Genomic DNA, 27,641 nt, shown 5'->3' with positions numbered 1-27,641 from the left:
CTTTGGTCTGCGTGTAGGCGGTGAATTGTTGGCAATCAAGTTGTGTGTTGTGCTGGGTGTCATGATCTGAAGGTTAGGTGACTGCTTACGTTACAAGAAAGTGACGACATGGATCCGTCAAAGCAGTCTCTGCTTGACATCGACATAGATTCAAGATTGCCGGATGCACAGTTACAATTTCAAGAGTTTCCAGCTGTCGTTCCTGAGGGAGCGGCGGAGTTGACAGTGTCCCAGACAATGACGTTTAATCATTCCCCAGATACACCCGGTTCTGATGTTGAAGGAACAGTGGACTCGCATTTGTTAAGTGAAAGTGAATCAGGAGCTGGTCAGAAGCCTAGACCATCATTTTGGACATTTGAATTTTACCAACAGTTATGGGATGTTGATACGAACAACGTCGTGGATCGTATTTTGTGGTCCATTATACCGAGGCCTAGCATAAATTATTTGCAGCATCATATTAAACCAAAGCCGGATCTCTATGGCCCGTTCTGGATATGTGTAACCCTAGTGTTTGCTACTGCTATAAGTGGAAATTTATTTGATTACCTTCATTCTCGAGGTGTTGGTAAATGGAGGTACGTGGCAAAAAATAATCTTATCGTCGCATCCATTGAAGTGATAGTCACTTTTGTTAATGTACTGATTTCTTTGTATAGAGATATATTTCAACACGATTTGTCAGTTATCGTTACACGTTAATAGATAGGTACTTAAGTGCTTGTCGTGTTTACATTCTAAATTTACACGCTCTACGGTATCCACACAAGGAACATGCAATGAATATCGTTTCAGATGTATCAAAAGGAATTAAAAGTAAGGTTTTCATGAATTCATAAACTCTAAAGAGATTTTTTTTACAACTTTGTCTGACTGTGGAAACTCATAATTCCAGCAACCAGGGCCTGTATAATCAAATGTAGCAATTTTCTGTATCACTTTACATTGTTTTTTAAGAAACTGTCTTTGCTTCACATGCAAGATTTAACAAAATTAAGTTACGGCTTTTCATTGCCTTCTATTTATATAAGATGATGCACCAGACAAATACTTTCGGAAAAGTCTTTCTAACATTTAAATTTATAATCAACATTAACAAGTACCTCTTTCCCACAAACTGTTATTTAGGGTCCCAGTATGCATTTTATATTTTCTGTGCTTTGGCCATTGTCAGTTAATCCCTTCTTCATATAGCAAATGTCATCGGTAACTTTTAATGTCTCTCATTCTAGTCTAATCCCCTCCGCATCAGAATACATCCGATCAGACCTACCCTTCTGTTCTTCTTCTTCTTGTTATATCTTACACATACACTGCCCATATAGTTTACATAAGAGTTTGTCTTAATATGATATTATTTGGCAGTAGATAAAAAGAAGTCTTTTTTTTATTTTCATCTACTACTTAAATATACACAGAGCACCTGTGTGGGGTTTTAAACACGTCTGATTGAAAATGTGTGTGCCATTAAGCTCTGAACTTAGTTCTTCCCCTGGAGAAATATGCAAACTGTTAAAATTGTGAAATCTCATATAGAATACTGAAAAGGAAATCTGTTATTTCAGCATACTGTGTTTCAGTACATTGCAAAGGTTTCAGCTGTAAGCATTCATCATTAGAGAAGTGCAAGTTTTGGGAGCAGAGCTACCTGGGAAGTGAGGAATACTTGTCCGGCACCATGATTAGCATCTTTCTGCATTGATCTCAACCTTGTGTGAAATATTCCTTGGTCACAAACATTATCCCTACTGTCACAAAGATTCAGTTGCTTCAGACTGTGTAAACAATCTGTTGTCTTTTAGAGAATTTATGTATTATCAAGCACTCACTGAAGTATGTGTGCTGTTCAACAGTGTAGTCTTCTGATTTTTGTTTCTGTCATAGTGTAAGATGAAAATGATTTGACTGGAAATCTGGTACTTGAGAACCTGCTGAGTGAGGTAGCATAGCGGTGATTCATATCCGTTAGTAAAAAGATTCACATCCTTGCCTGTTTTAAGTTTACTATAGTTTTTCTAAATCAATTCAGGCAATCAGAGCCAGTCATTGCCGCACCCCCCCTTTCCCATTCCTTTTGCAACAGGATTAATCAATAACAAGAATCTCAGTTAAAAGCTAACTTGTTGCTAGAATGGATGCCAAGTGTGATGATTTTATGTAAGAATGCTGCTTCTGTGTGTACTCCTATGAGCTGTCCTTGTGTTGGATCACAGCATTTGACCTCAAATAAATGAATGATATATTAACAAAGAACTAATGTGCAGATAACACTATCCCAATATCAATGGTTTTTGTATACACAAAAATATTTCTCACCGAACTGTTACTGTAACATCTAAAGAATTAAGGCCTGCGACAATGGAATGAATCTCATGGGAGAAACAGTAAAGAAAAATTATCTGCATCCTTATAGAATACTGGGACATGCCTGCCTGATTGCTTAAACAAGAAACAAAGCATTGACAAATCTCTCATTTCAGGACACACCCAGCTTCACTGATCAAATGTTACCATTGGTGTGTTTTTGTTAATTATTAGCAGTATATGAAGAAATACAACCTAGATTAGATACTAGATAAGTCCCTATGCCAACCAACCAAACAGATGTTTTTCCCTTGTATAAATTCTGAGATAACTCACGTTATTGATTTTATGATTGCTGACTTTTAAAAACACACACAGTAAACATCTTACAATGTTTTGTTTACAATAAATCTAAATCATAAGTTTCACCATTTTAAGTAATTTCACAGTAAACAGATTTGGCATTAGGGAACCATCCAATTCCACCCGTCTGCTTTCAACTTTGGCAGTATGGCGAAAATGCCTACTTTGAGCATATACAAAATGGCAACTAACTAATGCCAACAAAAATAAAAATGACACAACAATGCCTCACTCCAACAACAAAGTGAAACTAATGGGACAACAGCAGGAAATAGGATGTATAGGGTGGGTACAAGTGAAATATATAACAGTACGAAAAACCACACCATTCCAAAACAAATATTATAGAAGAAAAGAATTCTCAACTAATGACATAACACTACAGCCACGAAACCAACAGGAATTGTACACTTCTCTCTACCTAGATAGCTCAAAAAAAAAAAAAAAAAAAAGCCCACAATACCAAAAAAAATCAACATCTGCAGTTCCGAAAAGCAGAATCAGGCATTTTCCTTGACCTAGATAGCTCAAACAAAGTCCTTGATAGAGGGGAAAAAAAAAAAAAAAAACACACCACCAACAACTCTGAAAGTGGAATTGGACATTTGCCTTGACATGTGTAGTTCAAACACAGCTCTCGATACCTTCTGGCGGGGGGAGGGGGGGGGGGGGATTGCACACCTACATAACTTGCAAAACACCACCAAAACCACAACTCGAAATTGTCTAGGTTGGCCAAAATCACACACACACACACAAAAAACAGACGACATACAGCAAACTAATCACACCTAACAAAAACACACATAATACTCACTGAAAACAAAGTAAAAACTTCGATATCCACATGAATCGGGTAAACCCATATTACCACAGTGATAACAAAGACTCAGGTTAATGGGACCACACCCTGCCTATCCAAACCATGTTAATTTAGGCAAGTATTTGACACCTTTCAGAAAAAAACTATGTGATGCAGGACCTTAATATTTTTACTGTATGTAACATGATGCTAATACAGTCATCTGTACTAAAATCCATTTTATCCATGTTTTTAAAAAATACTTTTTTAAATTTACTAACAAAAGTATTAAGTTTTTTCTGCAGAATATTTTTTTTTTGTGAGCTTCCTAATGGGGCAATATTAATGAATGTAGCTTTTTATATTGTGCAAAGTCTCTGAAAATTTCATTTATTTATCTATGATAATTTCTGGTATAATGGGGCATATGTACTGAGCATTTTAATTTGTGGGAAATTGACTTTAAAGAAAAAAAAAACTTTTGAAATTTTTTACATACAGTTAATTAAAACTGTCCTGCTGCATATGATGGCCCTTCTTTGGCCTTTAGCAGGTCTTCCAGCTTCTTTTTCACCTTCCCGGATGTTTGTCTTGCTTTCTTAGGTATATTAGATGCAGACCTGTCTGCATCGGCTATTCTCATTTTATCACAATGTTGCAGCCCAGTGATCATACTTTCACCAGGATTAATTCCCAGCTTTTTCAGTACCCAACACTTTCCAATATTACCACAATTGAATGTAATAACAGCATCATGAACTCCTAGTTTCATTGTATGCATGCCTACAAATACAGTTTTAGGAAGGCGGTTCCAAATTATGCTGTTGAAACATTCATTTGGGTTCTGTGTCTGCCCATGCAGACATTTCCTTAGAAGGTCAGGATGAGCCAAGTCTCTGAAAATAGGTTTAATTGCTGTAATAACAGCAGGAGGAAGAGAATGCTGGTGAGAATGAGATTCTCCAGTTGCCTGATGGACACAATCCATGACATGGCTTATCATCAGTAGAGGACTTTGGAAGAATATGGCCCAAACATCTCTCTTCATTGCCTCCAGATTTTCTTTATTTCTCTTAATTGCCTGCCCATAGTATACCTGCATGTTTTCTGTTTCAGTTTTAGTTAACCGACCCTGTCCTGTCAGCAATTTTCCACCTTCTAATTTTTTTTCCTCTCATATCAACAGTTAGTTTTCTCAGCGTTGTTTCCAAACAATTTTGAACATGGCCTACACATTCTATTTTGTTAATAATGTCATCTCCATATGGCTTGGAGTTGACAGTGGGCGTGGCACATAAACACAAGTGGTAAGAAAATGCTCAAAAAAAATTTTTTTTCAGAAAAATCCTTTTCAGAGTACTTAAATAAAACCTTAATCTATCAAAATATGATGAAAACTTAAAATCGATTTTTTTTTTTTCGACCTGAACCACGGTGTGGTCCCCTTAACCCAATACCACACATTAAACTCAATACATCATCATCCACGACCAGAGGGTGCTTTCAAATACAACACATCTACAAATACAAACCAACTCAAAAACACTGCGCCATAGTGTCGTCGCACGTCACAACACCACTAAGTTACGGATCAGAACAGAAGGATGGAACTGGGCACTTCCAATGACCCTACTTTTCTAAAGCAAATAAGTTATAGTAGTAGTTGCATTATAGCATTTCTAAATTTCTCAGACTTTTACTTTTGGAGATCTTTGATCAGTATGTCTGCTCATTGTTCATTTGTAGTACAATACTTTACCATAAACAAACCTTCCTTGTACTGTTCACTAACATAGTGAAATTTTGCACCTATGCGTTTGTTTCATCTAAATGTCGCGATTTGATCATTTGGATAGTACTTTGATTATTTACATGAAGAGTGATTTTTTATCTTCTTGTAGAAAAGGCTATAATTCTTGGAATCTTGTAGATATTATGTAAATTGAAGGTAGAGGAGGAGAAAGGAAAGGGAAGGAACTGATGATATCAGTTGCTTCGGGGCTTTTGAGGAATTAGTGGCAACAAGTGAAAATGTGTGCCGGACTGGGACTAAAATCCGGAATCTCTTGCTTTCTGCGTCAATCGGACATAGTGTTTATTGCAAATGCATGGAATATCTTGCCATGCTCCCTGGCCGACTCAAATTCCCACCTAGTGCCACCTATCCACAGTCCTGTCCATGTCCTCTATGCTTGCTAATTTTTAGATTTCCACCGAAGATCGAATGATATTGTGCATCTGTGCTGAAGGTTGCGAGTTCATTTCCCACCGAGGAGAATCAATTACATGATTGTATGATGTCTGTCCTTTCAAACATGTCCATAGAACAGACATCATGCGGAATCTGTGACTGTGACACATGTTATGTTAATTGCTGGTGGAGGGGGAGAAGAGAGAGGAAAGGGATGGTACTGACGATAATCAGCCACATCGGGACTTCATGCAGAATCAGCTGCAATAAGTGAAAATGTGTACCAGAGAGGGACTCAAACCCGGGGTGTCCTGCTTACTAGGCTGTTGCATTAACCACTGTACCATTCAGACATGGTGTTTATCATAAATATGGCCAATTCTTTCCCATTCCCTTCCTTTCTCCCTCTCCAGTTTACATATTATGTATGACAGATGCGGATTCTGCATGATGTCTGTTCTTTCAGACATGTCCAAAGGGACAGACACCACAGATTCATATAATACGTTTGCCTTGCTGAACAATGAATCCACAGCCTTCAGTCTGGATGCAGGAATATCATTTGAGCTCTGGTGAGAATCTAAAAATTGGTGAGCATGGCAGACCTGGGTTGGGACTACTGGTAGATCGCAATAGGTAGGAATGGGGTTGGCCGGGGAGCGTGCTGATATGTTTGAGTCCCGGGCTGCCACACATGTTCAATCGTCTCTGCTGTTGCAGCAGGTATCATCAGCTCCTTCCTTTTCCTCTCCCCCTCCACCTTCAATTTACGTAACATGTATCACAGTTGTGGATACCGCATGATGTCTGTTCTTTCAGGCATCTCCGAAATAACAGACACCATGCACCTGTATAATCTTGTAGATATGTCAGAGTTCTTTTTACATTTTGGCAGTCACTTTTCTTAGGGTCTTTTGTGAGGTGGCTCTCATAATTCACTGTAAATGCAAGATCTGGTCTGGTTTTACATGAGAAATACAGAGGACTTCCTATCGCTTCACAATGTAGAAATTTAACATGTTTATTTTCTTCACTTGGCTTTCTCTGTGGAACTAATGGAATTTTCATGGCCTCACAGTCAGTCATATTGCATTTTTCTAGTAGTTTCTTCACATACAGTTCTTGATGTAGAAATATTACATCCTCTGTCTTCATTATTTGTATTCCTATGTCCATATCAGGATTTTATACCACAAGCATTTCAAAATTCTTCCTAAATTTCTTCAGTATGTTGTCAGTTTTCTCCAAGTCTTTTCCTATTGTACTTCCATTGTCAACATGTATTTCTTCTGTTATATCTTTAAATATGCACTGATCCGACTTCAGCTGAATATGTCCTTCTTTTTTTAGGAAATCTGTCTAAGCTTTTTCCCAGTGGTTGGAGCTTGTTGAAGTCCACACACAGAGTGCTGTAAAATGAAAATTTTTCCAGCTTCTTTGTATCCGTTGGGTATCTTAATAAAAATCTCTTCATGCAGTTTACCAGAGAGAAGTGCTATTTTTACATCAGACACTCTTCAATGGAAATTTTTCTCTGCTGCAGAGCAAACAACAGTCTTAATGAACATATATTTACTACTGGGCAGACTAATTCCATGAAAGATATACCCTTTCCTTGTTGAAATCCTCTGATAACCAATCTGGCCTTATATTGACCACCATCTGTGACTTTAAAGATCCATTTGCTTGTAACAATCTCTCTCTCTTTTCCTTTTGCCTCCTCAGGATGGACCATCTTCCATATTTCATTCTGTTCAAAAGTTCTCTTTTCATTTTATATTGCTATTAATCAATTTTCTTTGTTTGGACCATTAATACATTCTTCATATGTGGGTAATGCTGTTTAATAATCATCATATTTTGAAGGTTTCTTCAAATTGTTTCCATTCCTAATATTATAGTTTCTTATGACTTTGTTGCATACTCTATCCTCTCGTGCATTTTCTTGGTCGTGAATTTCATTTGCTTGATTGTGAGTGTCTTTAGATAATTAACCAATAATAAGATTTTTCTGCAGCGTTTCTTTTGTTGCTCTCTGTTTAAATTCAAAATCTCTTAACAAAGCAATATTTCTTTTTACTGTTTCAGACAATCTGTAGCAATTGGTGCATAACCAACAAAAATATGTGGTTTACTTCATTCATCTGGTTTCTTCAAGTGGCCTTCATCCAAAAATTTGAAGTCTTGACAGATCTGATCTTTTCCCAAATGACTTTTCTGCTGGTGTGGCATTTTGATTGATAATTGGGCTCCTGTTGATCATGTATGCATCTGTGAGCACTGCCTCTCCCCATAACTCTTTTTTCAGTTTGCTGTCAAATATCATAGCTCTTTCCTTGTTCATTATTGTCAGATCTAGTGTCTCTGCTTCCCCACTGAACTGAGGACTATGCTAAGGAATATTCTAGCAAACTACTTTGTCCTTCAAAGCAGTTCTTAAGGTCGTGGCTGGTGTATTCACTATGTATATCAAATCTTATTTTTGATACTTTCGGATTGAACGGATTTCCGTTTCTAACACACATTTTCTTACGAATCTTGCATTCTCTGCCCTGTATCTTAATAAATATGTTACACAAAAGTGAATGAAATTTTCTAATACCATCATGTAGTATCCGTATCCATTAAATGTTGGGGGTTCTATCTCTCCACAGATTTCAGTATGTTTTATTTCCTGTGAGCTTCTTGTTCTTTCTCTCTCAATAGAGACTGACTCTGCCCCCATGAACCATGGACCTTGCTGTTGGTGGGGAGGCTTGCGTGCCTCAGCGATACAGATAGCCATACCGCAGGTGCAACCACAACGGAGGGGTATCTGTTGAGAGGCCAGACAAACGTGTGGTTCCTGAAGAGGGGCAGCAGCCTTTTCAGTAGTTGCAAGGGCAACAGTCTGGATGATTGACTGATCTGGCCTTGTAACAATAACCAAAACAGCCTTGCTGTGCTGGTACTGCGAACGGCTGAAAGCAAGGGGAAACTACGGCCGTAATTTTTCCCGAGGGCATGCAGCTTTACTGTATGATTAAATGATGATGGCGTCCTCTTGGGTAAAATATTCCGGAGGTAAAATAGTCCCCATTCGGATCTCCGGGCGGGGACTACTCAAGAGGATGTCGTTATCAGGAGAAAGAAAACTGGTGTTCTACGGGTCGGAGCGTGGAATGTCAGATCACTTAATCGGGCACGTAGGTTAGAAAATTTAAAAAGGGAAATGGATAGGTTAAAGTTATAGTGGGAATTAGGGAAGTTCGGTGGCAGGAGGAACAAGACTTCTGGTCAGGTGACTACAGGGTTATAAACACAAAATCAAATAGGGGTAATGCAGGAGTAGGTTTAATAATGAATAGGAAAATAGGAATGCGGTTAAGCCACTACAAACAGCATAGTGAACGCATTATTGTTGCCAAGATAGATACGAAGCCCACACCTACTACAGTAGTACAAGTTTATATGCCAACTAGCTCTGCAGATGACGAAGAAATTGAAGAAATGTATGATGAAATAAAAGAAATTATTCAGATAGTGAAGGGTGACGAAAATTTAATAGTCATGGGTGACTGGAATTCGAGTGTAGGAAAAGGGAGAGAAGGAAACGTAGTAGGTGAATATGGATTGGGGCTAAGAAATGAAAGAGGAAGCCGCCTGGTAGAATTTTGCACAGAGCACAACTTAATCATAGCTAACACTTGGTTCAAGAATCATGAAAGAAGGTTGTATACATGGAAGAACCCTGGAGATACTAAAACGTATCAGATAGATTATCAATGGTAAGACAGAGATTTAGGAACCAGGTTTTAAATTGTAAGACCTTTCCTGGGGCAGATGTGGACTCTGACCACAATCTATTGGTTATTACCTGTAGATTAAAACTGAAGAAACTGCAAAAAGGTGGGAACTTAAGGAGATGGGACCTGGATAAACTGAAAGAACCATAGGTTGTACAGAGTTTTAGGGAGATCATAAGGGAACAATTGACAGGAATGGGGGAAAGAAATACAGTAGAAGAAGAACGGGTAGCTTTGAGGGATGAAGTAGTGAAGGCAGCAGAGGATCAAGTAGGTAAAAAGACGAGAGCTAGTAGAAATCCTTGGGTAACAGAAGAAATATTGAATTTAATTGATGAAAGGAGAAAATATAAAAGTGCAGTAAATGAAGCAGGCAAAAAGGAATACAAACGTCTCAAAAATGAGATCGACAGGAAGTGCAAAATGGCTAAGCAGGGATGGCTAGAGGACAAATGTAAGGATGTAGAGGCGTATCTCACTAGGGGTAAGATAGATACTGCCTACAGGAAAATTAAAGAGACCTTTGGAGATAAGAAAACCACTTGTATGAACATCAAGAGCTCAGATGGAAACCCAGTTCTAAGCAAAGAAGGGAAAGCAGAAAGGTGGAAGGAGTATATAGAGGGTCTATACAAGGGCGATGTACTTGAGGACAATATTATGGAAATGGAAGAGGATGTAGATGAAGATGAAATGGGAGATATGATACTGCGTGAAGAGTTTGACAGAGCACTGAAAGACCTGAGTTGAAACAAGGCCCCGGGAGTAGACAACATTCCATTAGAACTACTGACAGCCTTGGGAGAGCCAGTCCTGACAAAACTCTACCATCTGGTGAGCAAGATGTACGAGACAGGCGAAATACCCTCAGACTTCAAGAAGAATATAATAATAATTCCAATCCCAAAGAAAGCAGGTGTTGACAGATGTGAAAATTACCGAACAATCAGTTTAATAAGTCACGGCTGCAAAATGCTAATGTGAATTATTTACAGACGAATGGAAAAACTAGTAGAAACCGACCTCTGGGAAGATCAGTGCGGATTCCGTAGAAATATTGGAACACGTGAGGCAATACTGACCCTACAATTTATCTTAGAAGGAAGATTAAGGAAAGGCAAACTTACGTTTCTAGGATTTGTAGACTTAGAGAAAGCTTCTGACAATGTTGACTGGAATACTCTCCTTCAAATTCTGAAGGTGGTAGGGGTAAAATACAGGGAGCAAAAGGCTATTTACAATTTGTACAAAAACCAGAGGGCAGTTGTAAGAGTGGAGGGGCGTGAAAGGGAAGCAGTGATTGGGAAGGGAGTGAGACAGGGTTGTAGTCCCTCCCCGATGTTATTCAATCTGTATATTGAGCAAGCACTAAAGGAAGCAAAAGAAAAATTCGGAGTAGGTATTAAAATCCATGGAGAAGAAATAAAAACTTTAAGGGTAGCCGATGACATTGTAATTCTGTCAGAGACAGAAGAAGCAGTTGAACGGAATGGACAGTGTCTTGAAAGGGGATATAAGATTAACAGCAACAAAAGCAAAACGAGGATAATGGAATGTAGTCGAATTAAGTCGGGTGATGCTGAGGCAATTAGATTAGGAAATGAGACACTTAAAGTAGTAAAGGAGTTGTGCTATTTGGGAAGCAAAATAACTGATGATGGTCGAAGTAGAGAGGATATAAAATGTAGACTGGCAATGGCAAGGAAAGCATTTCTGAGGAAGAGAAATTTGTTAACTTCGAGTATAGATTTAAGTGTCAGGAAGTAGCTTCTGAAAGTATTTGTATGGAGTGTAGCCATGTATGGAAGTGAAACATGGACGATAAGTAGTTTGGACAAGAAGAGAATAGAAGCTTTCGAAATGTGGTGCTACAGAAGAATGCTGAAGATTAGATGGGTAGATCACATAACTAATGAGGAGGTATTGAATAGAAATGGGGAGAAGAGGAGTTTGTGGCACAACTTGACTAGAAGAAGGCATCAGTTGGTAGGACATGTTCTGAGGCATCAAGGGATCACCAATTTAGTATTGGAGGGCAGCGTGGAGGGTAAAAATCGTAGAGGGAGGCCAAGAGATGAATACACTAAACAGATTCAGAAGGATGTAGGCTGCAGTATGTACTGGGAGATGACGCAGCTTGCACAGGATAGAGTAGCATGGAGAGCTGCATCAAACCAGTCTCAGGACTGAAGACCACAACAATAACAATAGAAATTATGAGGTTTTAGAACAGCAGTATTAGTTTATTACGAATTACAAGTACAACCATAAAGAGAAAATGTAGACAGAAGAAAGCAACACAGAGAAAAGCACATATTAAAAAAATGAGAAAATAACTAAAGCAGTATTATTAAATTTTCATTACTTCAACTCCCTTCCCATCAATTTATTAATCTCATTAAGTACCTGCAAATTTCACTACACTCATCTCTGGACACATTCTACTGAATTCCTTTTTTAAAAATATCTGCCACTTATTTCTGAGACCTAATGTATTGAATATCCGGAAGAGTACCTTTCAAACCTTTTGAGTAGAATTCTGGTGTTTTATTTTGATATCTACTGAAATAGTTCACTGATGCACTTATGTCTTGTTTTTTAGCTGCCATTACATACATCAAACAACTCATCATTCTCTATATGTTTTATTTTCAACCATGTCACCACAAGCATCTTTACTGCATTTTACAGGATTTACAATCTTCCATGTTGTATCTTTTCAATAAGTTTTCAAGATAAACCTTTTGACTAAGAAAAATTTTGCCATTGGATTCATTAACTTAAGATTCATTAACTAAAGCTCTGTTGCCCCTGAGTCTAGAAACCACTCTGCTTTAGCACCTGGAAAACTTCCAGTAACAGCTGGGAAAGAAAAATTTTCAAGCGCATTTTTGCTACATTTACGGAATTATTAATGTTGTGCTTTCATAACACTTTAACTTTGCACTTGGCCCTAATACAACCTGGTTTCCCACATCTGTAACAAATATATATTTAGAATGAGCATTGTTTGCATTGTACATGCCTTGAGACTTGGTTGTCACTTGATACTTCCTTTGATCTTGCTGCAAGACAAATGCTGTCAGTGTAGGCAATTCATTCTAGAATTACTGTTTTGCTTCTTCATCTAATAGTCTATCCTTTCCAAAGTCAGTTTTAGTTGCTCACTTGTCGAGGTTTCCAGCATAGGAAAAACTGTTTTGTATTTTGGAGGTATCGTTAGTAATAAACTGCACATTGTATCAGTTCATTCAATATTAGCATCTGACACTTTATCAAACTTCAAAAAATGATTTTCAGGCGTACCAGTATCATGAAACTTCATGGTCAACAGATTAATACAAGCTAATTAGCCATACCTTTCTGCTCAAAAGTGTTTGAGTTAGTGAATTCTGTAAATCAAGGGTAGTTTCCTAGTGCTTGGCATGCTCCAAATAACTCTCTGAAATTACTTGGATTATTGGTGACTTACACTGCTAAGTTCTCCCAGAAGAGCTTTCTTCTGTGAACATTGTTCAACTGAGTAATCTGGGGGAGACTCGACTATTTCCACGTATGACTCTTCCACAAAACTCAGTAAGTCCAGTTCACTTAAAAGTGTTTCAATCCTATATGTCCAGTTGCAGAAGTTAGTGCCTGAATTTAGTGTTATATTCTGTAAGTTTTCATTCCATGTGTTATAGGAATTGAGTTTCGTCTCTCCCTCTCCCCCCTATCTAAATGCTGCTATTTGAAACAAGTTAAATTAATTATGTATAGACATGGTAAGGGCAGGACTTCAAGTTATCTGAAAAGTAACCTACAGCATTCATAGGCCTACTTCTTTTTAAGAGAGAGTATTCTCATTGCTAGTTTCTTTAACTTAAAAAGAATGAGAGATTCAGAGCTATTTTCCAAGAAAATAAAACCATAACCAATAACGGACTCAAATGGGACATGGTACACAAGCTTTGAAGTGTGTACATTAGTTACATCTGTTACTAATCGCAGGAATGAACAGACTTTGGTAAGCATATATGTCGCAGTTTACAGTGTATTGTGTCACTGTTGTGGAATCCAAGAAATTTAGTATCAGTTATTGTGCAAATTTTGTTTCCACTAATACGTGCATCTGGACTGGATGGAGTGACATTTTTTCCTTGTGTGGAAACTCATGTTTTTTGTGCGGGTATCAATAGAATGTTTGTTTCGGGCCAAGATTGCAGGAGGATAGTGTTTTTGTGGCTATTTCTGGGAGTGTGTCCTCCTTGTCAGCTATCAGTATATTTGTGTTGTCTGCATACAGAAATGAACTAGCTTTGGTCATGTCTTCTGGAAGATCATTTATGAACAGTGCAAAGAGGACAGGATCAAGAACAGAACCCTGTAAGGCACCATAACTTGTACCAAGTAATTTTGATTTGTAAGATGTAGCTTCCTTAGAGTTCCTGATTTCAACAAACTCTCCTTCCAATTAGGCAGTTCTGCAACCAGGTGTTAGCAATGCCTCAAACTTTTATTGGTCAGTCTTTGAAAGCAGCTAACCATGTCAAAATGTCAAATGCTTTTGATTGGTAAAGCAGTATGATAACTTCTGGCTGCTTGTGATCTATTAAATTTGTGCATCTATCAAGAAAGTCATGCAGGTGGATTTATTTTAGAAAAATCCCTATTGGGAGGGTTAAATAATGTTGTTCATGTTAAGGAAGTTCTGTAGCCTAGTTGTAGCAGTATACTGGAAAGACCTTGGAGAAGGTGGATAATAATGCACTTGGCCTATAATTTGCTGCCTCCTTTCTTTTTCACTTTTTTAAAGTAGTGATAAACTTTTTCCTATTTTTAGATTGTCATGATATGCTCCCTCCTCCAACGATGCATTTATGATATCAGAGAGGTGCTCATGCTTAACTTTCTTTCTTATAATATATTGTATTTCTCCTGCTGTTGTTGGATGTAAGAAAACTTTGTTCAAGGGAACATTTATGGTGGGGAGAGTGCATACAGTGTTCTTAGTGCCATGAAATAGCTTCCGTGGAATTGCTGAGAAATATCTACTAAATTCATGTCAACTTCGTAGGTGTAGTTTGTTATTTTTCAATCTCTTTGTAATATAATCTCTCTCTCTTCCAGTCTGTTTACTGATGATGTCCCAGAATGCCTTGCATTTGTTGGAAGACTTTCTAATTAGAGAATCACTGTATGATTCTTTTGCAGCTTTGATTATTTTCCTACACTGTTATTTGTATTTCTTGAAATAACATACAGATGTTGTGCTATTTCCTACATCTGTTTTCCTTATTTTGGGCAGTGACTTCATCTTAAATGATAAAACTTTAATGCCATCTGCAGGCAAGAATTTTTCTTTTACAGGTTGATAATGTTTACTCTTTTTGGAAACTAATTGGTAAAGTAACACTGTGAAACCTGTATGAAATTACCAAATTCATCATGTACTGTTGAAGCACTAAATTCATTTTTCCAGTCTTCATTTTGCAGGTCAAAAGTAAAATTATTTATATTGATGCTGTCATAATTCCTTTTTCTCTTGGTAGTCGGCATTATGGTAAACTAGCATGGATAGTATGTGCACTGTGATCTGAGAAGAGCAGCCAACCTCTGTTGCTATGTGATTAAGGCAACTAATTATCCTAGTTCTTTCCACAATTTGTGTTTGTATGTTAAAGGAGGGCATTAATATTAACCAACTGCAACTTTGTCAGATTCTACGAAAAATTCAACACAAAAGTCACCACATATTATTACATTTCCTCAACTATCCTGGCATACTTTCTCTGGCGAGGAAGGCAGGGAGTCACAGAAAGTGGTACAGTTGCCACTGGGTAATTTCTGTACTGATGATGTACATGAATATGTAAGTCTGTAACCCCTGCTAACTCTATATCTTTCTCTGTGGCATATGTTTCACAGATAAGAAGGGGATTACCTCTATCATCATTCTTCAAGCATACACAATTTCCTCCATTCTTGAAACCTTACTGGGAATACTGATGATCTAATCTAAAATAAGAAGTATGAAGCTATGTCAGCTCAGACTCCTTTAGCCAGTACTCATTAATGCACACATGCGAATGGCTGACAGCATGTTGTTATCACTGGCAAGAATTTCAAGTTCACTTAATTTATTTCTCAGCCCCTCAATATTGTGATAGTATATATTAAGGCAGTCTACTTCTGTCTGCTGTTTGTTCACACTTGGACAGAGATCGTCTTTTACTATTGCCTCTTCCAGGAAGGGAGGCCTGTCCATAAAAAAATTTCAATATTCGCTGCAACTTTCCTTGCTCTTGCAGACTGTCTTGTTTCGGGTCTCTTTGGAACATCTGTGCTGGTGGTATCTTCTGCTGTGTCTTGGGCATCTTCTGGTGCTGAACTTGGTTAATTAATTAAATTAATTAATTTTAGGCAATTTTGCTTGAATGGCCGGAGATAGTGGTTACGTATGTGTGAGGTGTGCCTGCTTGTGTGAATCTGTGGCTCTCCCTTTCTTTTCTGAAGAAGGCTATTTTGTGCCTGTTTGCAACTCAACATGCCATCTTTATGGTGATTAGCAATTCATCATTTTCATAATTAAAGATACCAAGTGACTGCATTAAAGTGCTAGTCATGCATAGTCTCAAGAGGGATCATTGAATAGCTGAACATAACTGCCTGTATCACTAACTTTGGTTTCCTACAGAATTGTGAAATGCATTGTACACTCCTTGATTATGACAAGTTTTGAAGAATGAAAATCTCCTCTGTAAAATGACAACATTAATTCTATAAACAGAGAGCTTGCAAAACTCAACTTGTTCGGTTCATCCTTCAGATTCAGAGCATCATAGACATCAGCTCCCCAGGTTGACTTTCGGAAGCCATTTAGTTCAGTCCCCCCACTAGCATTTACTAAACAAAGTACAAGCTTTTAAGTATGGGACCATATTTTTGATTGAATTCGGAACTTCCTTGATGAAAGAGCTCTCAACACATTATTCTTGAAAGGGCGAAATGAACAGATGTAAAAGCAACCTTGGGAGTACTCCAGAATAATTGTATAGGGCTGTTACTGTTTACAGTGTGTGTAAATGGCATAGTATATAATGTCAGAAGCTCCATGAGGCTGCATATGAACAATACTTTTGTCTGTAGGAAGATTTTAATGCTGAACGACTAGTGAAATGCAGGAAGACCTGCAGTCAATCGATGATTGATTCTGGGATGGCTGTTGAACATAAATAAGTTTAACTTATTGCACATAAATAGGCAGAGGTATAAATCAGTGTTTGATTACACGGTTGGTGAGGCATCGCTGAAAACAGAAACAATTATAAAATAATGAAGAGTATGAGGAGTAACCATCTGGAGAAATCTGAAGTGGAATATAGTGTGACCAGAACTGGACAAGTCTGGCAATGACTGCAGAACCATGGTGGCTGGCCGATTGATCAAGAGCGTCAATAGTGAGTCACCCAGAAAAAACAGGTGGAAAACACAAGAGAACAACAGACAACAGATCGCACTTCTGAATAATAAGTCTAAAGGGTAAACCAAGATAAAATACTAAGATGTAGTGAATCCAGAACCAAGACAATAATGTGTAGTGAAATCCATATGGTAATACAGGGAAATCACAACTAATTGAAGGAGCAGCAACACTCCTGGCTTTAGAGGGTGGTCACAAGTCCTGATAGGCCGGCCAGACAGGTGTGGCTCAACACAGCAGTTACCTCGGTGCTCGGAGCACTTGCAATTGCAGCAGCACCACCAAACAGCTATGATTGATGTCCATACTATCTGGTGGGTCTTCAAATGCGCGAAGCCAGGATACCAGATGACTTGTCCCTGCAATGAGTATGTATGATCAGAGGCACCCTGGATGATGCTGCAGAAAGCGAACCGGCAGCATAGGTCGAGACCCGGCATAGAAGCTCACCAGTGGGGAGGAATACTGTGGGACACCTGACAGCATGAGTGTGGGCAGCGACAGCCGAGAGGATGAAGGTCCCACTGAAACCTCCACTTCCATATCTGTGTCCTTGGGAACAGCTTCTAGGCATGAGAGTGGAACTTGTGCCTTAGCCAGCATGGGAGTTCGTGCCAACCCCCTTGGAGTGTCCATTGTAAGATGCTGCCGGAGAGCGGCAACCAACTTGGATGGTACCCACGAGGGTTTCATGGCATTTGAGCATGCCCACACAGCTGCGCCTGGCAAGACACTGCATGGTGGGCCAGATCTGGCGTTCCGTCGGCTCTGGGGCAGGAGGTGGAGGGTAGTATGTCACTGCCGCCCATGGAGGTGCTCCACTGGGTTACAGTTGATGACATGTCTGGACTGATAAGTGCTGAGGAACAGTGTGAAGCAGCCATGGTGGTGGAAGTACCCACCACTTTCAGCATGAGTTGATTAAAAGTATGCATCATACTCAGTGCTTTGCCATAGGAGGAGGGTGAAACGCTGAACTAAACAGATGCTTGATGCCATTGGAGATGCAGAACTGTTCGAAAACTGCCGCTGTGATTCTTCTGGACCCCTCACATGGTCCTAAGGACTCCGTTAACCCTGCGGCTCTTCGCTATCACTTTCTCTCGATGTGTACCATGGCCATAAAGTGGATTACACCGGTAGCTCAATGGCTGATGGTCACGTAGGCTTTGCGTATGTTCATGGAGGACACATTGCACAGCACTCCTTGCCAGATGGCTGCAGTGTTTCCACTGCAGAGCTGGTGGCCATACCCCGTGCTATTGAACACATCCACTCATGCCCTGCTGAGTCATTTCTCCCATGTTCTGATTCCTTGAGTAGCATACAAGCTATCGACCAGTGCTACCCTTGCCATCTTTTGGTGGCGTCCATTCAGGAATCCATCTATGCCCTAGAACCCTAGAACGGTCCCGTTGTTCAGTGGTGGTTGTGTGGACCCCAGGACACATTGGAATCCTAGGCAACGAACTTGCCAACCGGCTGGCCAAACAGGCTATGCGGAAACTGCTTCTGGAGATGAGCATCTCCAAAACTGACCTGCGTTCTGTCTTGCACCGCAGGGTTTTTCGGCTTTGGGAGATGGAATGGCATAACTGCGTGTCGTTAAGGAGACTATGAATGTGTGGAAGTCTTCCATGCGGTCCTCTCTCAGGGAATCAGTTGTCCTCTGCCGGTTCCGCATGGCAATACGTGGCTAATGCATGGTTACCTGCTCCATCGCGAGGACCCACCTCGGTGTCACTGTGACTCACAAATGATGGTCGTCCACCTCTTGCTGGACTGCCCACTTTTAGCCACTCTGCAGTGTACTTTCAATTTTCCTAGCACCGTACCTTTGGTGCTGTGTAACAGTGCCTCAACAGCAGCTTTAGCTTTACATTTTATTCATGAGGGTGAGTTTTATCATTTGATATAAGTTTTAGCTCATGTCCTTTGTCCCTCTCATGTTCTCCACCCTAGTGCTTTTAAGGTGGAGGGTTTAATGTGCTGCAGAGTGGCAGGCTTCTCCTTTTTATTCTCATGGTCAGCCAGCCATGGTAATCCGCTCTCTTGTTTTGATCTCTTCTACATGTTCCATGTGTCTCTCTGTGGTTTTCTTGTCTGATTTTGTCCATTTTAGTGTTTGTTGCCCTTCTGTCATTCTTGTGGGTTACTCCCACCCTTGTGGAGTTATTTTAATTGGAACGAGGGACCAGTGACCAAGCAGTTTGGTCCCTCCCCCCCTCTTTTAAAACAACCAACCACATTCTCATGCAACTCCCCTTTGTACTCCTTCTTTACTGTAAGTGTTCCAGTACCAATTATTATTAGATTCTGAATCTCCATTTACAACCCATGTTACCCCATATAGTTCCCTCAAAGCTACTCCCTACCTTATCATCTTTTGTTTGTGACTTTGGCATGTATGTCTTAACTATTTTATTCCCAATTGTTTGATTTTGATTCTCGTGAGAATAATAGTATTACTTTCTGAACTGTTCATAGTAACTCACGCTTTGCATTATGTTCCCATTCATAACAAATCATACTGCAGTTATACCATTTTTTGACATTGCTGCTGTTACTTTATATTCACCTGACTATACCATTTTCTGACACTGCATATGTTACTCAGAATTTACCTGACTGGATGTGTTAATCTTCTTTCCATTTCACTTCACTGGCTCCTACAACATCTTTATTGAGTTTTTGAATTTCCTTTTTTAGATTTCCTAGCATCTGTGCATGTTCAGGCTCCCGACATTCCATGCTTTGACCCATAGAACATTACCCTTCCATTGATTATTCTTCAGTCTTTTCCTCGTGGTCAATCCCACACCTTGAGCAGTCTCCCCTTGTAGATCTGAATTGGGGGATAATCTGGAATCTTATATCCTCTGGATGCATATAATGTGTCTTTAATATATTAATTCTGTTTGCGGCACACTCATCTCTTTTAATCATTATGATTCTTCCACCTATGTGGGCATTTTCCAACCCAAAGGGTGAAGGGTGCCTTGAACCTCTGTCCATGGTACATTTACTGAAAAGAGAAATCATATGTTCCGTTGAAGTTTTCTGTGGTGTTTTTATTGGTATTTTTCATCTGTAGGTGTCCTTTGTTTTGTGTTTTGTGTACAACATATCATCAGTATTTCTAGTGGAAAAGGCACCCTATACGAAATTATTTCTTGGTTTCTATAAGTTTATATTTTTATTCATTTTTCATCTATTTTAATATTTTCTTTTTTTTTCAGTGAATGTGCAATTTTAATTGTTCTTTAAATTTTGCTGGAATTCAGAGTTTTTTTTACCCACTCAAAACCCTCCTCTCCCTTGGAGATTCCGATGATTTGTTTTGGTTGGTTGATTTGGGGGAGGGAACCAAATAGTGAGGTCATCAGTCGTTGTGTTTTGGTAACTTAATTAGTTGCATGTTTCAGGAATCATAATTGTGGGCTGTAGCTTTGTTTTGAAATATGTCAGTTTTTCAGTACATTTCCTGCAAAAAATATGGTAAGCTGGTGACCTTTTAGATGATTTCTTGAGGGTGTTTTTACATGCATACATACTTACATATATACAGTGCTTTTAAATTCTTCTATGGAGTGATGTTCACACTTCATTCATGAAGTCATGCATTGGTCATTTTCTGAGTTTCATATCTCTGTCATGTTGATGACATCGTCGATCTATTAGTGGGATATCAGATCATTCACTAACCACGAAATGATAAGGTTCAATTGTTTGATATTGTGTGTGGGTCTGCACCCAGTACCGGGCTCAAATGTTTCAGCATTTGTGTTCAGCTGTGGGTTTCCGTTGTTGCATTGATTTAAATCCACTGACAAACTAAAAGGTACTTGTACTCTGCCCTGATGTCAAGTTGATCTCATGTGGGAAGACCAGCTAACACTTGAAACTTCTTCGCAAGTAAAAACTGTGTGCTGATCACAGAAATGAGCTCGGAATCTTTGCCTTTTAGGGACAAGTGCTCTACTGACTGAGCTACCCTTGCATGACTCACAACCCTTCCTCACAGCTTTACTTCCACCACTACCACATTCCTACCTTACAAACTTCACAGAAGTTCTCCTGTAAAACTCGAGGGCTGGCATTCCTGGAAGAAAGAATACCACAGAGACATAGCTTAGCCACAGCCTGAGTGATGTTTCCAGAATGAAATTGTGATTTCCCTAGATCACTCCAGGCAAATGCCGGGTTGGTTCCTTTGAACGGGCACGGCCAATTTCCTTCCCAATCCTTCCCTAATCTGAGCTTGTGCTCTGTCTCTAATGACCTCGTTGTCGACGGGACATTAACCACCCATCTCCTCCTCCTCCTCCTCCTCCTCCAGAATGAAATTTTCATTCTGCAACGGAATGTACACTGATATGAAATTTCCTGACAGATAGAGCACTTATCGGTGAAAGACAAAGATCCCAGATTCACACCTTGGTCTGGCACACAGTTTTAATATGCCAGGAAGTTTGATATCATCGCACAAGCAACTGGTGAGTGAAAATTTCATTCTGGAAACATCCCCCCAGGCTGTGGCTATGCCATGTCTCTGCAATATCTTTCCTACCAGGAATGCTAGTCCTGGAAGTTTCGTAGGAGAACTTCTGTGAAGTTAGGAAGGTAGGGGATTAAGTACTGGCAAAAGTAAAGCTGTGAGGAGAGCTCGTGAGTTATGCTTAGGTAGCTCAGTTGGTAGAGCATTTGCCCATGAAAGGCAGATATCCTGAATTCAAGTCTGAGTCCGGCATAGAATTTTAATCTACCAGGAAGTTTCATGTCAGCACACACTATGCTGCAAAGTGAAAATTTCATTCCCCCTTATACTTATTTGTTTTACCACATAAGGTGGAAGGAATGCTTTGTGTATGTATATTGTTCCAAAAGTCTTATACGGAAGACACATATAGTTTTACAGTGTCTGCAAATTGTGTCATTTTGACATCATTTTAGTACAGTGTTGAATATTTTTTCAGAAGCCATAATCTGGACAATCCTTAAGAGCCCATATGATTTGAAGTCAAGCAGTGTTTCATACTTAGTATGATTAATTTGTTCTGTTGAATATAGCCACCTCCTTTAGCTATGTTGCGTACTTATTCTTTTTTCATATCCTACAAAATAAATAAAGTAATTCTTCAGCTGAAGTGAGCATTAAGAATATTGTATAAAGTTGTGTCCCTTGCACTGGTGTCTAAGGATTTTGGAATCCTTGCACTAGCTTCCCAGTACATTTAATCTTTAATGGTTTGTGTTTGCTGCAGTAAAAATACGTTTCAGTCCAACTGTGATGTACACGTCCTAATATAAGACAGAAAAATAATTTTTATGTAGAAGTTACCTCCTTGTTTAGGTGCCATAGTGGAGTTATGTGTTATGGTGTCAATGTATTCAACAAGCTCCCATCTAATATAAAGCTAGAAATCAGGGAGTCCAATGTATTCAAAAGAAATTTGAAAATGTACCGTAGTAGCGACTCGTATATCTAGATTCAGACAATCGAAAGTTATGTTAGATATGAGGGTCATCCAAAAAAATAAAGACCTTTTAGTAATACAAAATGAGAAACACAATATTTATTGGAAAAAGCCATCCTTCACTTCTCTATGTACTCACCTTTTTGTTGTATCTGGTCAATAGCTTCCACAATCCTATGCTGTACTCTCTTGCCGCCACTTTATTAAGCCAAGTGGTCGGAGAGCGGGCCCAACATTGACATTCTTGACCCAATATGGAGTCACCTTTCTAGATCAGATTGTGATGTGATGGGAACTGGCTGTCTGATATCTCCCCAGAGAGCAAGCGCCAGCCACTTGCATTGCGTGATAAAAAAAAAAAAAAAAAAACTGATAAAATTCAAAGGTGTTCTGTTGGTCACTTCCGAAGTATTTTGTTTGAATTCAGTGACCACCTCGCTTCGCTAACGGGTGATAGAACTTTTTAAGTCTAAAGCTCATGACTAGATGCAACTTACATTTAAATGTAGGAGGTGATTATTTAGAGAAGTGTAAGAAGCTTCATGTATGTAACAGAATTGATTTTTCCCAATAAATATTGTGTTCTTCGTTTTGTATGACCAAATAGTATTTGTTTTCTGGATGACCCTTGTACAAGGCAAGTAACAGAACTCATTGTAAAGTTACATGACAGGCCATAGTGTATTGTAAGCAGACCTCTGTTAGCTATTTAATATAACTGAGGAAACAGTAAATTTTTTTCAGAGTAGCAGCTTTATTTCTAATTTACTTGGTAATATTTATTTGGCATGATCACAAAAATGTTGCCAAACAGTATAGTGATAGTTCATTGTCTATGCAGTGTGCAGATTTAGTTGTAAGAGTTGCTTATGTATACATACCTTAACTTGTTTCATGTCACTGAAGGTTCACCTTCTCAATGATGTCTGTAGAACACAATGAATGAATGATTCTGTAAATAGACTGAATGAAGTTTGAACAGAACACTAAAGACAAGAAATGGAAAGTAGACTTTATGTGGTCGTGTTTTAAATGGTACCATATGGTGCCTATTGCATGTATCTGTAACCCACTAGTAGACATTAATATGGCATGTATCCAACCTTTTCCTTTATAATCTCTTGGACTCTGCTGGGAACACTTTTAATGAGCCATTCTTCCTCACGAATCAGAATCAAAGGAGGTTGTAATGCTGGGGTGTGGAGCGAAATCAAAGTTCTGTCTCACCCCAAAGGTGTTCCATTGGGTTCAGGTCAGGACTCTGGGCAGGGCAGACAATTTCAGGAATGTTTCTGTCCACAAACCTTACCCCACAGATGCTGCTACATGAAATGGTGCATTGTCAAGCTGATACAGTCAGTCATTGTCTCCGAGCTGTTCCTCTAATGTGCGTTGTATGCGGTGCTGTCAAATGTGTTCATATGCTTCCTCATTTAGCAGTTTCTTAAGTGCAATAAGGGGATCAAAACGTGACTACAAAAAACACCACCATACCACCTCCTCCAAACTTCACTGTTGGCACTACGCATGATGGCAGATAATGTTGAACAAACTTTTGCCAAACCCAAACCCTTCCCTCAGATTGCAATAGGATATAGCATGACACACCACACCAAATGATACCTTTACACTACCTGAAGTGTCACTTTGCATTGACTACAGAAATGTGTGGCTTATAAGGAGCTGCTCGACTACTGTACCTCATTTTTATTAACTTCCTATGCACAGTTGTTGTGCTAGCTGGACTTTAGGTAGCACTGTGGAACTCGTGAGTGATTCTTTCCATTGATTTTATGCAATTTTTTACAAGCATCCTCCACAGTGCTAGATGTCACTTTCCATCAGTATGTGATCTCAGCCTGGTTTTGGCTTAGCTGTGATTGTTCCCACACATTTCCACTACACAATCACATCAGCCACAGTCAACTTGGGCAGCTTTACAAGGGTTGAAATGTCCCTGATGGATTTGTTACTCAGTGCCATCTGATGACTAGTCCACTTTTGAAGTCAAAGAGCTCCCCTGATTGAACCATTTTGCTGTTACTGTTTCTCTACTGACAACACAATACTCACTTTTTATACTGGCAGCTCCACCTCTTATAACATCTAGCGATCAGTTCTGCTTTACGCACTCATGAAAGCCACACGTGAACCTAGCTGTTACAAAGACAAAAAGAAACTTTGAAGTTAAAGGCAATAAACACAGTAAAAAGCTGTTTACTATTTACTTCCACGAATAAGCTTGTAAAAAAGCTAAACTATGCGTAGTGTATGAAATTAATACTGCAGCTGTGGCAAGTGGTGCTGTTAATAACTAATGCTGATACCAGAATGTGGTGCTATACTATATTTAGTGGTTATAGTGACCAGTACAAAGGCAACACTGTGGGAGGAAACTATTCTAGACAAATTATCATTTAACTCACTATTAAAGTGAATATATTTTGTCACAAAGTTATATGTGAGGGTGAGGACACAAATCTCGTGTTCTTAAACACTGACATGTGGTGTCCGAATGTACTGACACCTATGCATCCAGGGAAAGTGGTCTGCCTCTTTTTCAATATTCCTTGTATTTAACAGTGTGCTTGGTGGAGGAAATTCACAGGTAGGAATTATATCAGTATTTCAGGTGCTTGTGGCTGAAGCATAAAAGTTATCTACAACTACATCAATGTTCTGAAAGCCACAGTACACTTGTTGACATGTGATACTTTGTACTTTTACAGTTTGCACCCTATCTAATTACAGTTGTGATTGGAGCAAGTAGAGAACATTGATTAATGGTGTTTAGTGTATCCAATGCAGAGAGAGTAGTTTGAAGAATCATAAGGACCACATGAAAGCATAAGAAAGATTCTCTCTCCAGGAGGATAACAATACGTGACATATGGTATTGGCATTATGGTTGACCTTTGGATAAATAATTTTGCTGTAGATCGCTTAAGGACATCCTTTGGGTTCCAGAGTCATCAAGTGCAGAACCTAGAACACAAAATTTCATTCAGGGAACTCTGTATTCTTTGTCTGATAACAGCAGTAGCCAAAACACATCTTACGGAGAAAATATCCTTAAGTGATTGAAATGCAAATTGATTTATTTGAAGAGTGAAATGACCGAAGTCTCATACCTGGAATTTGTTCTTTTATAAATAAATATATTTACCCTTTAAGCTGTCTTCAAATTAAATGATAAAATTAGCCATCATGATGTGCATGTCAGCTATCATTTTGTAAATCTGAATTGGAATTTCGTTAATGTACAGTATTCTTGATAACAGAAACTTTTCCAGAAAGTTAATGCAATTGCAGTACATCTGTACTAACTAGTTTGTTTACTGTCTGTCACTAATAATTTTCAGACGATCAGAAGTAAGTGTCTACAGTCATCCTTTGTTTCCAGAATTACCGAAAAAACTATCATCACTTTTTCACTTGTCCACCTCAAATATACAAGACTTCACACGCATTTTTCACATCTTATAACAGGATTTCTGCATACAGAATAGAAGCCTTTTACACTGAAAGCTAAAAAAAGTTTTTCAAGATAAATTTGGATCTCAGGTGTACTCCTGATACATCCTCATGCATAACTTGAGGATAACTAGCTGGATTTGTGGTTTCAGCATTTAAAAATAAGTGTGTTATGCAAATTGCTTCTGCTTTTCAAGGATGCCACAAAGAGGGAGAGATACAGGTCATGTTTTGATGCTGTCGTTCTGTGACAGTTGGGTACATGGATTTATTTGTTTGTGATGTAGATAAACCTCCTTCATCTGATGGTGTGAATGAATATGCATGTGTGTTCGTGACATTACTTGTGCTTTCAGTGCCCTCATCACCTCTCAATTATGGAAAATTCCTGTTGAAATACAAACAATGACATGTGAAAAGACAAGCACTCATTACGTGAAATTAGTTAAATTGGTTATATTTCCATGGGTGGTATTCATGATAAATGTTGCGATGTGTAAGTGTGTCTTGAAACAAAAGTTGTTTGCACTCCCTAAAATATATATATTTATGACTAAAAGCTAATTTTTACAGATGTGAATTGTCAATTTATTTGTATGTAATAATAACTGTATCATGTTGGGAAATAGGCTGGCACCTAAAGTTGAATATGCTATAACTTTCTCTGCATGGTGAATGATTATGTTTTCTTATACTATAGTTTATCTATTTTATTTCATCTCTGTGAGTAAACTGTACCATTCTGTTTGCTTCTTTTCTCTTTGTTGAAGATACATTAATACTCTCAAATGTTTGCAGGTATGATTTTCATATGGTAACATATGCGGCAACAGCAGTATTTGGCTACGCATGGGCTGCACCGGCAGCCTTGTGGGCACTTGCAAGATGGAGAGGTTCATCAGGTGGAGTTAGCTTCCTTGAATTGACATGTGTATATGGATACTCACTGGCAGTATTTGTACCACTATCACTGGGCCTGGTAGGGGCAGCAGCATGGCCATGGCTGAGGTGGTCACTGGCATTGATTGGGGCAGCTTTGTCATCACGAGCCCTGCTGTCAGCAGCATGGCCAGCATCTGCTGGAACACGACCCCGTGCTCTTCTGCCGGCTCTTGCAGTCGGCCTACATGCTCTTCTAGCAGTAGTATTTGTATTGTGTTTCTTTCATGGATCCTCAACACCCTACACTTCTGTTTCCAGTAATATTTCATCATCCATTGATTCTCTGCCTAAGGCCAAACAAGAAACTGCAGCACACTCTGGGTGAGTGCTTTACAACATTAATGTATCTCCTGTTCACACACTGTATAAGTTACATCTGTGTTTTTGAACACTGCATATTTTTCCGAGTGAACGCTGGATATTTTTCCGAGGTATGGAGAGTGTAAGCTGCATTTATGTAAAGTCTTTCTATGTTGTAATGTGTAAGCACAAAATTATTGTCAAATTATGTTCTGTATCAATATCTGTTGTAAAAAAATAAAGAACAAAAGATAAATATTTATGTAATTTAATAAAGAAGAAACTTGAACTATTGGCAGAGCACTTTAAAGATGGTACCAGACTGAAACGAGCTCATGTGCTGCAAAATGATTGTCATGTGAACTTCTAGCATAAGATATAAGACTGAATAAAAAATATAGATTAGTTGAAAAAATCAACAACCAGTTGCACAAAAGAAATAATGTGATAATTATTATCTTCTGAAGATCAGCAATAGGTGTCTGAAACCAATAAAGAAATAAAATTTCTTTTGTGCAACTGGTTGCTTATTTTTTCA

At 38.8% G+C, this 27,641-nt stretch overlaps 1 protein-coding gene across 1 annotated transcript; it reads left to right on the top strand.

Moving 5' to 3' along the window:
* Positions 1 to 27,353, top strand: LOC126095092 (protein YIPF1). Its single transcript, XM_049909786.1, has 2 exons — positions 1 to 581; positions 26,660 to 27,353. The coding sequence occupies exons 1-2, from the start codon at positions 109 to 111 to the stop codon at positions 27,126 to 27,128; spliced, it is 942 nt and encodes a 313-aa protein (XP_049765743.1). The 5' UTR covers positions 1 to 108; the 3' UTR covers positions 27,129 to 27,353.
* Positions 27,354 to 27,641: the final 288 nt, after the last annotated feature.

The sequence above is a fragment of the Schistocerca cancellata genome, chromosome 8, assembly GCF_023864275.1.
Source record: "Schistocerca cancellata isolate TAMUIC-IGC-003103 chromosome 8, iqSchCanc2.1, whole genome shotgun sequence".
NCBI lineage: Eukaryota > Metazoa > Arthropoda > Insecta > Orthoptera > Acrididae > Schistocerca > Schistocerca cancellata.
The sequence above is the reverse complement of the archived record's forward strand: the minus strand, read 5'-3'. Positions and strand labels throughout refer to the sequence as shown.